Source organism: Sebastes fasciatus, chromosome 22, assembly GCF_043250625.1.
Source record: "Sebastes fasciatus isolate fSebFas1 chromosome 22, fSebFas1.pri, whole genome shotgun sequence".
Classification (NCBI taxonomy): Eukaryota; Metazoa; Chordata; class Actinopteri; order Perciformes; family Sebastidae; genus Sebastes; species Sebastes fasciatus.
The window spans coordinates 5,104,185-5,120,190 of NC_133816.1; the positions used below are offsets into that span (position 1 = coordinate 5,104,185).

Sequence of the window (16,006 nt, forward strand, 5' to 3'; positions counted from 1 at the left end):
GTGTGAATGTGCGAGTACAGAGAGACTATATATATAGAGAGAAGGAAATAAAGGAAGCTAGTGGGAGCTACTCTTTCAGGCGGCTGGAGACTGTCTGGGGCGTTCATTTCGGGGCCGCCCCGAGTTCAAAACTCAAACAGGCCTTTTCGGAAAAGAATTGTGTCCACAGGGTTCCCTCCGATGTGAATAGAATGTTTAATTAGAGTGTAATATAATCTGCGTTAAAGCAAGCATAAAAACATTCTGGCACTCGTTCACGGGATTATAAGCGCTGTGTTATTTGCTGAGCCTCCCTCCCTGCTCCCTCCTTCCCCAACAGCGTTCTCTCTTCCCTACTGGACCCCACCTCGCTAGCCCGCCGCCACCCCCCTCCCCCTCTCTCTCCTTTCTCCAGCACCCCAGCAGAGGGCCAGTTAATTCTGCACAAGAGCCGGGCCCCGGCAACGGCAAATATTTACAACCTTTATCATTCCCCGCGGTTTTTCTCTAGAGTAACAGCCCCCACCACCACCACCACCACCACCACCACCCCGCTAACCCGCTCCCTGCTCTGGAGATGGAGCCGTCTACGAGGCCTTTGTTTACAGTGAGAACAGCGGGGATATAAAACTCACATAAATATCACACGGCTCTCTCATCTATAGAGACGCCTGCTCTCTCTCCAACACACTGGCTGCAGTGTACACCCAGAATATATAAGAGCCCGAAGCTATTTGATTTACTACAACGTCTTGATACAGTTTTGTATGTCACGTGTGACTGCGATCGTTCGGTTGGAGTTTTTTAGCACGACTGCAAATATAAGGCTGAGAACGTAGTATAATAACCTTTGCCATGAGCGTTATATCTAACAGAAAATATACGCCTCTCTGTCACGTGAAGTGGTCCGTAAAAGTTCAGTCGGGGGCTGCCCGCAAAATGAAGAGTGGTTTAATCTAACTGTGATTTAATTCGCTTGTAAATTAGTCTTATTAGTTAACTCTTTCTATGGTTACTGTAATTACAGATGGTGGTCAGCTTAAGGGCTTAAAATGTTTAATTTTGGGTTCATAAAATTAGTCTTTTTTTTAGATTTTGTGGAGAAAAGAAGCACTGAGAAAAAAACCTGCAGTCATTCTAATGACATAATAAATGACCAGGAGCAGGTTTCAGATAAACAAGCAGCAGGGTGATGTTTCTCTACTTGCAAATAGTCCAATGATGCAGTAATGAAATAATGACAAATGCATGCTAGTATTCCTCTCAGGTCAGATGGGAACAGTGCAAGAACAAGATAACAAAAGGACGACTTGAGGCCATGAAACTCTTGCCAAGCCAGCCTCTTGCTTCTGGCCAACAAACCGGCTTCTTCAAAGACTGACCTGGCTGCTCTGTGGGCTGGACGGGTCGTATGACGGCACGTAGCTCTTGAGGGGATCAGCTGGGTTGAGGTGGGGCGGGTAGCGGATGGTGGTGTGCGAGAAGTAGGGCGACGGCGCCGGGGGCAGGATAGACGAGGCCGAGAACTGCAGGGGCGAGTGTGGAGGGGGGCTCCTCGTCGATATAACTGCAGAGAGAGACAGACAGAAGGGAGATGAAGATGGAGACAGAGTTAAGATGAAGTAATCGTCATTGATCTGAGAAGCTAAATGAAGTATCGGCATAGATTTTTTGACTGCGTTTATGAAGAAAAACAGTCGATTAGAGCTCCAGCTGGCGGTTAAAGTCACCGGTGACTCACCACTGTGTCCTACACCTGTTAGGCCTGGGTGATGAGGCTGAGGGAAAGTGCTGAGTCGTGGTGAGGAGTCCTGCGGGGAGGTGGGGCTGAACAGCGGCTTCTCTGGCTTCTTCATGGTGGGAGAGGACATGTCTGCTAGTGGGGAAAAAACACACACAAAAGCACACAGAAACACATGAATGTACGCTCAAGGTCAGAACGTTTCCTACACACCTTAGTGGTTATTCAAACTCTTAAAAAGTCTTTGATCGTTTCTTTGGGTATATTTGCACAGATGGGAGACACAAATTTGTCCCAGCTTCTGTGTTTGTGTTTTTTTTTTTACAGGAAAATGAAATAAAATGACATCACCGGTGCACAAAAATAATATATTTTTTGCATAAACTCTCGATGTGTTGCTGAAAATTAATCAAAACCTTCCCCTCCGGCTTCCATTAATGTTTCCGTTTCTCACGAATGAAAGGAATTAAGTGCCAAAAATGAATTACGGCTGAAATGAAGCAGAATTTGATCTGCGTGGGATTAGTATTACCAAGGGCACCCTGTCTTTAGCGAATGCAGCGTACAATGGAAAATGTGTTTCGGAAAATTACAGACACTGCAAAAGGGTCAAAATCACTGTGGAATCGTTACAAATCACTGGACGTCCCCGAGGAAACAGGAGTCCTGTGAAAATTCAGCTTTTGTCGTGTCTGAGCAGACAACTAAATCCAGTGATCTGATGCGCAGTTGTAAAAGCAGCCGGTCGCTCAGAATGGGATTTGAGAATTTCAAGACCCTCACGTAATCTTAACTAGAACATTACACTGTCACATCTGCTCGCCTCGGCCTTACACAAGCTACTGTAATTCCCCATGAATAATCCTGAAGGCTCGGCGGAAGAAAATTTGTTTCGAAAATTTGCTCTGTAAACTAAAAAGTATGCGCACAAGTTGCTCATTATTGCCGCTGTACACTTCTCATGAGCAATGTTCTGCTGTCACGGCTGTGCGGTTTTCAATTTTCCACAGTGAGAGACGGTGTCTGAAGGGAACGTGATAACAAATAGATGCGAGAGGCAACAACCTATGTCTGCTCCGTGCTTCCTCTATGAACATTCATCAAGTGCTTTTCTGCTCTGTCACAGATTCTCTGGGTGTATAACTTTCAAATCATCCATCTCTTTCCCCCCCCAAAAAATAAGCGATATAAACCCTCGCTGCCCCGTAGTATCGACCGCCCTTCTCCCTCCCACGACAGGGGAAGGATCCACCCGAGTGACGGGAAGAATCACTCTTCTCCGGAGAAAGAGAGCGACAAAAGGTGGCTGGAATTCAGGGGGATTTCCCAGTGTGAGGTTGCAAGAGGATACAGGCTTAAGTGCTTTCATTTTTATGTCAGAGGAGAGAAATACCTTAGAGAAGATTGATATCAATGCTTAATGTATAAATAGGGAATATTTTCTGCGGCGGAGGTATTTTCCTCCCTTCTGCTAATTAAATCCTTCAGGGAATCGACTGGACTGCCTCGGGAAATTAAACTGGACAAAATTAATTACCACTTAATAGTTTAAATAAAAGAGTTTTTTTTGCATTTAAACCAGTTGTGAATGTGAACCTTCAAATACATTTTTTTTTTTTTAAATTGTGCAGTACTTTCCCAGAGAAAAATACAAGCGAGAATTTCTTCCTATGCATGGCGAGGTTTTTGCCGAACGACAACCATGTGCGAGAAATGACCGCTTGGCACTTGGGAGGCCTCATATGGGTTTAATATCACCCCACTTCTCATTTATTCTCTCCTGACAGAATAATGGCTGTCTTTGGAGAGTTTCCTACCCACCGCTTTCCCTGTCTCCTCGCCCCAAAGCGTCTAAGTTTACGCAGAGCAATGCTCTCAGGCCTTGTGTGAAGGGACACGCTGCATTTTTCGTGTACCCACATTGGGCTGTGGTTGAATCCCACCAGTGATGTGTGTGTGTGTGTGTCAGCTGGTGTTTTCCTCTCTCAGCCTTCCTACTTATTATATTGAAATAAAAAGAAGAGGACTGGATAGAAAAAAAAAAACAAGGATGAAAAGGTTCATCAAATCATTTTGTCCAACAGAACGTTTCCTACCACATCTGTTTTGCTAAAATCCAGGGGCAGTGCGGGCAGCAGAGTGTGGAGAGAAGTCAGCAGAGAGTGAGAATGATCCGGAAACACGGGACAGTGAGGCCTTAATTAAAAGGGTTACGGGCTCTGCTCTGCACCAGGAGACAACGTAATGAGACATGCAAGCTGTCCCGCGAGGATCTCGCTTTCTCTCTCTTTCTCGTGCGCAGAAACAAGCAGGACAGCTTGTTTCTCTGATACACACAGCTCTACCGTTACTCTCTTTTTTTTTCCCTAGATCCTGTAAGCCCTATGTATGAGCTCATTAGGTGAGCTTTATTTCTTAATTCCCGTCAAACTAGACCTATGCCTTAAACTGTACTGATGGGGAATTCCTCTCAAGTTCAGCCAAGATGTATAGGCTGACTTCCTGATGAGAAGTCATCTGACACTTTTGCCCTGCAGGTCTAACAGCCCTACATGAGGTTTAGAAATAAGGAGTTCTCTATAAAAGAAGGTGTTTTCGCTATCTAATGATACATCTAACAATTTGAACACTCACAACTTGCATTTATATGAAAGTAAAACTCTTTATTATAAAGTTTCTCAGTGATGAAAACAACCAGAGTGCTGTTATTTTTCAGATACCGAGTTGTGAATTTCAGCTGGAACAGTTTGTTCTCGTAACGGCCGCTCTGCATAGTGGGATCCAATGTTTCCTTTGTGTGAGCGACAGGTGCGAGAGAATACAGATTTACATTCAGACGGCGGTTCAAATGGGTTTAAACATTTATATATGACGGGCGGTTGCCTGCGGCTATCTCTGTCATGGTATGTATTTTAAGAGGGTTGAACAGGTTCATGAGCAGAGAAACCAGATGCAGTTCATCCGAAATGAAACGGGCAGTGGTGTTGATGTACAGTAGCTTGTGACAAGGGCTGAGAGTTAAAGAGAGTTCAGCTGCTGCGAAAAAACTCGACGTGAGGTGTTCCCTTTGATCACATCTATTTGCATGCGATGAGGGCGAAACGAGTAATGCTCTCCTATCCCTCATTAAATTCTGTCAACATGCTGCCGTGCGGCGCTGAGCAGCGCGAGACTGTGGTCGCACCGCAAAGGCCGTTACCCAACTCTGAATGTTTACTGTGTTACTGTATGAAAGCGACGGAGGGTGTTACTGACAAAGTGCATCCAAGCCTGACAAACCTCCTGTAGGCAAATAAAGGTGGTCAAATAAAAAACAGGAAAATCACCTCCGTCTCTGTCGTGCCAGTTCGCCCGACTGCTGGCTGGCGAGCTGGGTGACGAGTAGAAGTCGGGTCCCGTCGGGCTGGTGTCCATGTTCTCCTCCATGCTGCCGGTTTTGGGCCTTTTGCTGTGGGACATGGAGAGGTTTATGGTTTAGTTATTTTTGGTATCATGACTTTCAAAATTGCAAAGATGGCGTCTGTTCTGATTCGGGGGCAGATGGTGTGGGTGTTTGCCGCAGATTAACTTGGGTTTACTTAGAGGCATAGTTTGACATTTTGGAAAATACACTTATTCGCTGTGTTGCCAAGAGTTACACGAGAAGTTTGATACCTCACACTCATATCGGTACGCTAAATAGGAAGTTAGTGTCAGGAGGTGGTTAGCTTAGCTTAGCATAAAGACAGGAAGCAGGGGGAAACAGCTAGCCTGGCTCCGTCCGAAGGTTTGTCTTTTGCACTGACTAAACAAACAACATATAACATTTTAATTATTTCTGTGTTAATAATAATATTAGGTCTGTCAATCAATTAAAATTTTTAATCGCAATTAATCGCATGATTGTCCATAGTCTGAATTAATCGCACATTTTTTATCTATTCAAAATGTACCTTAAAGGGAGATTTGTCAATATTTAATACTCTTATCAACATGAGAGTGGACAAATATACTTGCTTTATGCAAATGTATGTATATATTTATTATTGGAAATCAATTAACAACACAAAACAATGACAATGTTGTCCAGAAACCCTCACAGGTACTGCATTTAGCATAAAACAATATGCTCAATCATCAGTCAGTGTGCTGACTTGACTATGACTTGCCCCAAACTGCATGTGATTATCATAAAGTGGGCATGTCTGTAAAGGGGAGACTCGTGGGTACCCATAGAACCCATTTACATTCACACATCTGGAGGTCAGAGGTCAAGGGACCCCTTTGAAAATGGCTATGCCACTTTTTTTGAGTGTTATTTAGCCTCCTTCATTACAAGCAATATATGTCATGGTTGGTACCAATGGATTCTTTAGGTTTTTCTAGTTTCATATGAAGCCATCTTCACTCTAGCTCTAAAACTGAGCCCACTACAACCTAAAAATCATAAGTTGCATTAATGCGTTGAAGAAAATTAGTGGCGTTAAAACTAATTTGCGTTAACACGTTATTATCGCGTTAACTTTGACAGCCCTAAATAATATACAACGTCACTGCTATGATGTTATAATAGAAGGTATTTTGTCCCTTCAACTTTGTCCATAAAGCTTTGTTGCCGTAACTTCCACTGACCTGCCGGGAGGGGAGGACAGGGAGCGGTGCAGCCCCACGCTGGAGTTCAGGTCATGATAGTAGGGTTGGCTGGGCATGTCGGCCATGGAGAAGTTTACCGCAGCACCGTGGGTGATGGGCACTGCAGAGGACACAGAGAAAAAACAAAGAGAGACAGTTACCCTGTAATCACTGCAAAGAAGGAGTTCAATGTCAGCAGTGTTGTCGGATCGAGTGCCGTGTCTTTCCCCCGTCCTCGCATCTAGAGGCGCGCAATTAATTGCACAATAGCTTGACTGACTGTTATTGACGCTTTGCGTTTAAAGGGCCCTGTGTATCAAATTAAGCGCTCCCTATTCACAGGTTAACTGTCTGACCATCACAGGCATTTCTGCTGAGCACTCTGATTAACAAGTCGCTGCTTCCCAAAGTGACTGCAGGTAGGGGCATTTTCAAGAAAGTACACTGCAGCTGCATTTTCTAAGTATGGATGAATCTCTGTTTATATATAAATATGTAAATTCACAGCAATAAGAAAACAGTATGTTTTATAGCTTAAAGCACCAAAAGCAGGCCGTTTGTTGCTGAATAGAATCATTTTGATGCATCAAAAGTCAGATGAGCTCAGCATCTCAAGGAAATCTCAGTAAAGTTGAAGCCGAATTCACAACCGTCAACATTTTCTCCTCTTCTCTACGGCCCAGTATAACACTCAGCAGTTTCCTCACATAGTGATTTACAGTGGGAGAGGTGTTGTTTTTCTCACTGCGGTCAAGGTGAGGGATATTGTTTCAAGGGAGGCTGCGGCGGGTGTTTACAGAACAAAAGGAGTTCACCACCCATCGCCGCTCTCCCCCTCTCTCCCTCTGTCTCTGCCTGTGTCTCTCGCTCGTCAGTGTGTGGCCCGCGAGGCAGCCTGCAGCTCGAGCGGTTGGTTGGTTTGGAGTCGATGAGAGGATGGAGTGTGTGGCGCCGTCTGTTGTGGTCTGAGGTTCACCACTGGCACGATCCCTCCGCCAGCCTCCGCCCTGGCAGCCTACTGTAGCCCTGGCAGAGGCCCCTACCCGCTGCTACCCATACCGAGCTGTCTGTGGAGGAATGCATCCGGGACGAGGACGCAGAATACAAGACCATTGTTTGTTTTTTTTTTCATTCATGGCTGAGGATACCCCCAACCATCTCTGTCTGTGCTGGTTTCTCTCTATTGCTCACCAGGCTGTCATCTCATTTAATAATCTGACTTTTAAGCAAAAAAACAAACAGTAAATGAACCACGATGCTGCAAATTAACAGCGCTCCTTCCAGCAGATTACCTCATCTTACTGAATATAAGGGGAGAATGTCTTCACACATTTACGTCAACAATTTAATTTGCCTGCGCTTGTCCACATTGACTAAATATCTTTACACTCGCAGCCGAGGCTCCTGTTGCATTAATGAGTGTCCCCGTCGAAACGCCGGACCGCAAGTCAGCCTTGAACTCCTTCAGCTCCCTTTGATGGACTTCAAAGAATGTCTCAACAGCCCAGAGAGTCGGGAGAGAGGCGCGATGACGGACGACGGACGGCTGCTCAGATATCTTCCCAGGGAGTGACCGGCTGAGTGAGTGACAATTCCTGTGTGTCCGTCGACCTTTTTAAAATTCCAGCTCGACTTCAGTTGGCTTTAGCTGGAACCGGCGGGCTCGGTCACATGAGAGCAAACACGCCGGCGCAGCGGCCATCTGGACAGGGGGGCAAATTAAACACTAAACAAAAACACAGCCTTTCAAAGGAGAGGCAGTCTGTGAGCATCGAGACGAGTAGGTTCCGCCTCTCAGAGCATTATGTATGAGACAACCTGGACCGCGCTGCGACATCAGAAAACACTTTGATACAGTAGGTAAACAGAAACCAAGGTCAGCTTTAAATACTATTTGTTAACATGTGAACGGCCAAAACGTAGAGGGATTTTTTTTGACAATTTTGAGGATTTTGCTTGTGAAAACCCTGTGTAAAATGATTCATTTTAATAGCTGGAAGTTGAAGGGTAGGTATATGATTATAGGATAGTATAGGAATTCATAGACAGATTGACTGCTTGTCTCTAAGACACTTCAAGAGATCATCACTTTAGAGCCACAACTAAATTATTTTTAGTGTCGTTTTTATTTATTTATTTATTTTATTTAAACGTTAGAAAATTGTGAAAAATAATCAGAATTTCCCAGAACGTTGACGTATTCAGATTAGGGCTACAATAATTATTTTCTCAATTAATCGATTAGTTGTTCGGTCTAGAAAATTGTGAAAAATGTCGATCAGTGTTTCCCAAAGCTCAAGATGACGTCCTCAAATGTCTTGTTTTGTCCACAACTCAAAGAGATTCAGTTTACTGTCATAGAGGAGTAAAGAAACCAGAATATATTCATATTTAAGAAGCTGGAATCAGAGAATTTTGACTTTTTTTCTTAGAAAAATGACTCAAATCAATTAATCAATTATCAAATTAGTCGGCAATTAATTTAATAGTTGACAACTAATTGATTAATCCTTGCAGCTCCAATTCAGATTGCTTGTTTTTTTACTGAATTATCAAAATAGTCCTGACTGCAGCACTGAACAGATATTAGAGTCTAACCATGGGACCGGAATAGACTGGTACACACACACACACACACACACACACACACACACACACACACACACACACACACACACACACTCAACACAGGTATGTTCCTTTCAAACACAGGTTATTGGGGGTGACTGGAGTCTTTGTGCACCGCGGGCATGTTCCAGAGCTAAAGTACAGGAAAAACGGCGCCTCGGGGTGCCCTCGGTTATCAGAGGCAAGAGGGCTGCTGGAAGAACAACCGTTCAACGGCTTTGCGGAGGGCAGACATGTCTATACAGATGCACACAGGCTCGTACACACGGCAGCGCAGTCGGCTGTTCTCTTATTGCAAAAGCAGACTGGCCAAACTGGATTTACCACACTTCAGTACTGTACATTGGTTTTCAGTAAATATAAAGGGGTTGAGATTAGTAGAAAAAGCTGAGGGTTACTAATTATGTTTATATGAAAACACCTATAAATACACCAGTGTGCGTTTGAGCAAGATGGACAGATTTAAAGGTGTTTTCAGTTACCTGATTAGACCTGGTCTCAGCCCCGTGTGGGCGTGTACACACTGTGATTGATTGGCATCTCCCTGACTCTCGTATAAACTACGTTGCACCTGTTAGGGCAGGGAAACTTACACCTTCAACGTTCTCGTAAGCACATGGACTTTGGTGTCCTCATGTGATTCCCGGCGTAGCGCCGCCCAGCTTCAACCTGAGCAGAGGTCTAATCCGTGATAAGTGAGAGAACACTTCAGGTGCAAACAGTTTGAATATGACGGGCGAGTGTGTGTACTTACTTCTGGACACTCGCACCAGTTCTGTAACACTGAAGACTCCTGATTTGATGAAGCTGTCTTCCAAGTAGACTGTAGACACAGAGACATAAAGGAAATCATCCGGTTATTATTACGGTCATGCTTGTTATTCATTTCATACTTTCATACCAACTGAAATATAGACGTATTTAAGAGTCGCCACATATTTCTTTGAATGTGAAATCAACAGTAACATTGTGTTCAACATGTCTTCCAACTATTCCCACCCATTCTGCATCATTTTGCCCATTAGCCATTCAATTGTAAAGTGATTTTTTTATTTATTTTTTTCAATTAAACCTGCAGTAGGCTGAATGTTTTGGGCATCATTGGGCAAAAAATCCATAATAACCTTTCAGTATATTGTAATGCAAGTGACTTCTGCACCTTCTTTCATGTCAGCTAGTACTGGCCATGTTTCATGCTGTCCAAGAGACGAAGACAAACATTCGGAAAATATACGTGGGAATATCTGAGAAGATGCCAACAGCAGAAACAGCCGATCAGTCATGTGATTTAAATCTTCGCTACGTCAGAATTAATAAAGCAAAGGCGTTTCCTTATACCATTTAGTGCGTTGACTCTTATTTGTCAAAGGAAAAAAAACACCTAAAGCGAGCGTAAGAACTTTTTTTGCAAATGCTGGCGTTTTCATACAGATTTTCTAAGGCAGTACTTCAAAATATTCATACAAATATGTGAATGGAAACTCAGCTAGTGATCCTTTTTGTTCGTTGTCAATAAAGCATTATCTTCAGTAGTAGTAGTAGAATCTTCAAAAAAAAAATGGAAATGGACAATATCTTCTTTCAGGCTGAAACCCATAAACAAACTATTCATTTATATGATTATATATTTAGAAAGAGAACAAAAGATCACACAAAAAACAAGAGGACTAAGATGAGGTCATCACTTAGTCGCAGACAAATATAGAGGAACAGATCACTACACAGGGATTTAAAAAAAAAATGGTCAAAAGACAATTAACCAGTGTCTGACTTCATGTAGTATTTTTCACGCTCGTCTTTCTGTAGTCGGCTTTATTTCATCCTATTCCAATGAGATTTTAGCTCCGGGGTGGTTGAGCTGTTGCCCCCGCGACCCGACCCCGGATAAGCGTTTGAAGGTGGATGGATGGTGGTTGACTTGAAAATGATTGCGTTACGAGAAATAAAACTTCAGTTACTGTTCCGGATTTCAGTTGAAACGTCTAAAACTAACAGCCGCAAACCATTGTGTGCAGTGCGGTCGCAGAGTGACAGGACAGGTGTGCGTGAGGAAGACGTGGGAGCAATATTTGGCCTCCTGCTGCCGAGAGCTTAACGAACGAGCCGCAGGCGCTGACCTACTTGATCAAATACACGAGCGAAACTTAATAACCGTTATGCAAAGACACAGTGTCACACCAAGACACATCCATCTTAAAGAGTCATTTACTGCGGTGTTGATGTAAAAGATTATTTGCTCTTTCCGATGTTAATTAACCGTTTTCGGAAGCCAATTTGGATGCAAAGTAAAGTTGTTTCAACAAAGCCAGATTCTTTCCTCCTGTTTCCAGAAAATCTATATTTGGACTGAACAAAATAATTACATGTGTATTGTTTGAAGTATTTGTTGCGTACTGTATGACCTGCCCAGGAATCAGCAACAGTAATCAGTCAAAATACGTAGAACAGCCAGACAAGTTATTGACACCCAAATGACTCCGGCTCGGCTTTGATGCGATGCCAAGGGCACTCTGGCCGTGCCAGAGAGATGGGCGGGCGGCTCGATTGGCACCTACGAGGCCTCATGCCTCCAGTGAGCCAACGGCTTTTGCGGGGAACTGTGCCACCGCAGAGGGCCTCCTAAGGCTTGAGTCATTGGCTCGCTAGCATGTTTTCCTTGGCACCTGTGTCGGCAGAACCTGCTCTTGAGGTAGACAACTAATTATACTTCTCCAACTATTTTCATTCCAACATTGTGACGACACCAGCGTGGGTCAGTCCAGGGGAACAACGGCGCTGTCAGAGGATATGATCTACAGCTGGCTCGCCATGACACACTCCATGACACGCAGCCAAAAGGTGCAATCTGCCGTAACGTTTTCACTCCAGAACTTTAGTGCCTCTTTTTTTTTTTTTTAACAACGTGTTTGATGTTGCCACTAGGATGATGACGATTCAAATTTAATGATCCAATCTAATTTTATTCCTCCTCACTCCATGCAAAGTTAAAAACTACGGCCTCAGCCAGCAGCGGATGTCAAACTGAAGTCGGAGAAATTACTATTATTTTATTAGTTTTTAATTCTCATTTCCAACAAGTGTGTCAGCTAGGATTATCTAGTTATGGTGCCTTTTACGTAATTCAATTCACAAAATCATAGTTCAAAAATTGCCATTTTTATAAGGGCTGTCAATCGATCACAAATTAAACATAAATTTTTTATCTGTTCAAAATGTACCTTAAAGGGAGAATTGTCAAGTATTTAATACTCTTATTAACATGGGAGTGGAAAAATATGCTGCTTTATGCAAATGTATGTATATATTTATTATTGGAAATCAGTTAACAACACAAAACAATGACACATATTATCCAGAAACCCTCACAGGTACTGCATTTTGCATTAAAAAAATATGCTCAGATCATAACATGGCAAACTGCAGCCCAACAGGCAACAACAGCTGTCAGTGTGTCAGTGTGCTGACTTGACTATGACTTGCCCCAAACTGCATGTGATTATCATAAAGTGGGCATGTCTGTAAAGGGGAGACTCGTGGGTACACATAGAACCCATTTTCATTCACATATCTGGAGGTCAGAGGTCAAGGGACCCCTTTGAAAATGGCTATGACAGTTTTTCCTCACCAAAATCTAGCCTAAGTTTGGAGCGTTATTTAACCTTCTTTGCGACAAGCTAGTACAAATTCCTTAGATTTCGTAGATTCATATGATGCCAGTATTAAAAGTCACTCCAGCTTTCAAACTGACTCCGCTACAGCCTCTGAACGAACGATTGCATTAACACGTTAGTTTTTACATAGTTGACATTGGATCACATGGGACATTAAATGGTCAACACCTAAGGCAGTACAGTACAGGTTCTTTTTTAGATAAGGGCTTTTCTAATTTCACCGCAAGTCACTGAGTTCACAGCAGATCCACTCTATTTAAACTAAGTAAGTTATGGTGTACACAGGCCGCTGTACAGAGGGCGAGCTGCAGAGGAACAATAGAGCGATGACAGGAGGGTGGAGGGAGGGAGGGAGGACGACTGGTACTGTACATACCTGGAAGAGGGGTCTTGCCTGGCTCATTGTTACTGGGACTTCCTGACTGCTGCGATTCTGCAAACACACAGAGAGATGGGAGGGGAGGGGGCTTAGTGTAGCACGAGGACAACAACATGCCATCTTACTGGAACACGCTTCTCTTTGCCAGCATTGATTATGTCCAGTAAAGGTAACCTGGACTGTGGGCTGTGACAATATTGTATCCTGTAACTTAGAATAAAGAAATAAGTAAATCTGAGCCTCACTTTTCTCAACCACAAACTCACTGAGGTCACTTAAAATAAAGATAAAGTATATTTCAGGACTTCCTGGGTGCCTTAATGTTTTTCCTTATCTACCCGTCAAGGCGTGCATACCCACTGTACGTTAAACAAGACAGGTTTGTTTGAACAGCATTATCATTAATGGGAAGGCAAACCGAAGGAAAAAGCTCTCTGTCTGACACTGGATAGCCTAAAAGTTTTTTACCGGCAGACCTCTGGGTAATTTTTCAAAGGGGCTGCTGAGGGAGTGTTAGCGGGGAGAGGGCGGGGGGGGGGGGGATGCAGAATGTGTTCGGTCCTGCTGTGCAAGGTACGAGCACAGAACAAAAACGTGGAGAGAGGACAGGAGGGGCGGGGAAATACAAGGAAACATGAGTGGAATTCTTTCCACCGGCTACGGCGCGCAGGCTCTGGTATGAGACGGCCCGGACTGACGTCTTTTACCTCCGAGCCTCGATGGGAGGGGAGTCATCTATCATTCCTCAGCAGTTCCTGCTCTGGTTGATCACCGACAGGCCTTTTTGTTTTTTTTTCCTTTTTAAATCACAAAACAGCAAAAAGTTGTGAAACATTAAAATTAACTCTATGTTGCATGTTGGCAAGAAAAACTGAACCGCTGCCGTGCCAAACAGTGAACGCCGGGCGTCTGAGCGGACCCCAGTAATGATCCAAACCGGCCACACATTGCACAGAGACGGAGAGAGAGAGAGAGAGGGCCCAATGAGAACCAGCAGGGAGATTATCATCTGCGTCTTTAACGCAGAGAGAGCCGAGAAGCTATAGAGACAGTGAACTCAGATACCCTCGCCTTGCAACAACACCCCTTTTCCTGCTCTCATGAGCTGCGTTACAGAGAAGGAAAGAGAGAGGGGGGGGGAGGTGGAGGAGAAAGGAGGAAAAAAAAAAAAAAAAAGTTGAAAGATTTATCCCTTACTTGTTCTCTCTCTGTGTCTCTCTCTCCCGTTCCCCCTCTCCTAAATTTGACTATTAAACAGCACTGCAAAAACAGAATGTTCTTGGCCGGAGCTCAACAATGACAAAGTAGGGAGGGAACGGGACCATACGTTAAGAAGAAAAAAAATACCCTCTTTCCAGCCTTAAAAAACATACGAGTTACGCACAAGTTATGGTCTCACGGTGCATCTCTGCTGTGCTCCCTAAAAACATGAGGGTGACTTATGCTTTCTCATCACGTCGTACTACATTTTTTAAAGGCATCTCTGTTAAATCTCTTATGTGCGCACGTAGGCAAGTTTTAATATTTAAAGCAGTTATGTCTGCAACTTCTGTTTCTGAGGCGAGAGTAAAAGTAATGAAATATGCCCATTAAACATTTTGTTTGTCTGATCAACAGTCCAAAACTAAAAAAAAAAAATATTCAATTATATAAAAACAGAGAAAAGCTGCAAATCTTCAAATTTCAGAAGCTGGAATAAAATGATTTGCATTAATAAATCCCTTCAATAATTAATGAATGATCAAAATTGTTTAAAATTAAGTTTCACATCATCACGTCAATAATAAAATCTGTACTATATTACAAGGTGTACACTCTGTCCTTCTCTGGTCTGCACCAATAAGCAGCGAGTCCCTTAAGATGCCCCCTACACACACACACACACACACACACACACACACACACACACACACACACACACACACACACACACACATTCACACAGTGTGCAAAGCAGCTTTTGTGGGCGAGCGGAGGTTTGTGTGGATTTGGCACAGCACATGTCCATAAAGTGATTGCAGGGAGCTCAGTGGCCTTGTCTCCCCTGTCTTCTCCCCCCCCCCATGCCACTTTCAGAGTCATCCATCAGTCTCGTTACGACTGCCAAGTCTACGCTCGCGCCCTGAGAACTGCTGAGTGGGAAAGAAACAGGCCAGGGGAGGGAGAAAGAGTGCCAGAGAGAGGGGAGAGGAGGTAAACGCTGAAAAAAAAAGGTGATGGTGGTGAGGGGGAGAGACGGAGCAAGGAGGTGGAGGTGGGAGAGGTGCGTCGGTTCGCTCAGATCGGATCAGAGTTTTGTGTTTTTGTTTTTTTTTTTTCTCCCCTTCTTCTTCTTCGAGAGGTGAACACGCAAACCATGACAAAAAGAGCAGATGGCGGCGGCAATTAGAGATCCCAGGCAGCATCTTCCAGCATGAGGCCCCCACTGTAGCACCAGGAGAGACCACCTGGATGACTCAAGGTGGGATGCGAGCATATGGCGCATCTGCCAGGCCTGCACCGGAGCTGGAAACACCTCCTCCTATTGCATTACATTTTACCTTTGACCCGAGAAGGGCAGCTCCGTGCTCCTTCATCTCCTTTCAGGGTGATTATTACACTGTTTAGAGCAGTGCTTGCACATTTGTCAGGGCCGCGAGTGTGCTGATTATATTTACTCAACTTTTCTTTTTTTTTTTTACATCTAATCACTTCTTATGATCACTCAACAGGTATTTAAACAAAGCCTCAATTTTTAGATCATACACGGGTTAAATGAAGATAATTCTGGATTGCAAAATGTTGGATTTAAGTGTGAATAAATTGCTCGTGAATTAAAGAAAAAATGCAGTTCAGAAAGTGTCTGAAATAAAGTAAAGAAGTGGGATATTTGGCAGCCTGGTATCTGTATCTAAAAAGGTGTCCTGTGCAGAAGCCCAGCCAATCCGATAGTCTTCAAATAAACAGTAGTGTAACCTGTAAATAAACAGTTGCGGTCGAGGAGGCTGGGCTTTGCCC

General features: G+C 43.8%; 1 protein-coding gene across 15 annotated transcripts in view; it reads right to left on the minus strand.

Annotated features, from left to right (window-relative positions):
- Positions 1 to 16,006, minus strand: part of LOC141761176 (nuclear factor 1 B-type-like) — a 69,245-nt gene that overhangs the window by 16,369 nt on the left and 36,870 nt on the right. For 7 of the 15 annotated variants that reach the window (XM_074624493.1, XM_074624502.1, XM_074624491.1 and 4 more), the window contains exons 3-8: positions 13,007 to 13,063; positions 9,714 to 9,782; positions 6,332 to 6,452; positions 5,047 to 5,168; positions 1,721 to 1,855; positions 1,362 to 1,546 (exon numbers count right to left, since the gene is read on the minus strand). In XM_074624493.1, coding sequence (XP_074480594.1) covers positions 1,362 to 1,546; positions 1,721 to 1,855; positions 5,047 to 5,168; positions 6,332 to 6,452; positions 9,714 to 9,782; positions 13,007 to 13,063 — 689 coding nt within the window. The remainder of the gene's footprint in view (positions 1 to 1,361; positions 1,547 to 1,720; positions 1,856 to 5,046; positions 5,169 to 6,331; positions 6,453 to 9,713; positions 9,783 to 13,006; positions 13,064 to 16,006) is intronic. The other 8 variants (XM_074624494.1, XM_074624492.1, XM_074624504.1 and 5 more) reach the window with 3 other exon arrangements.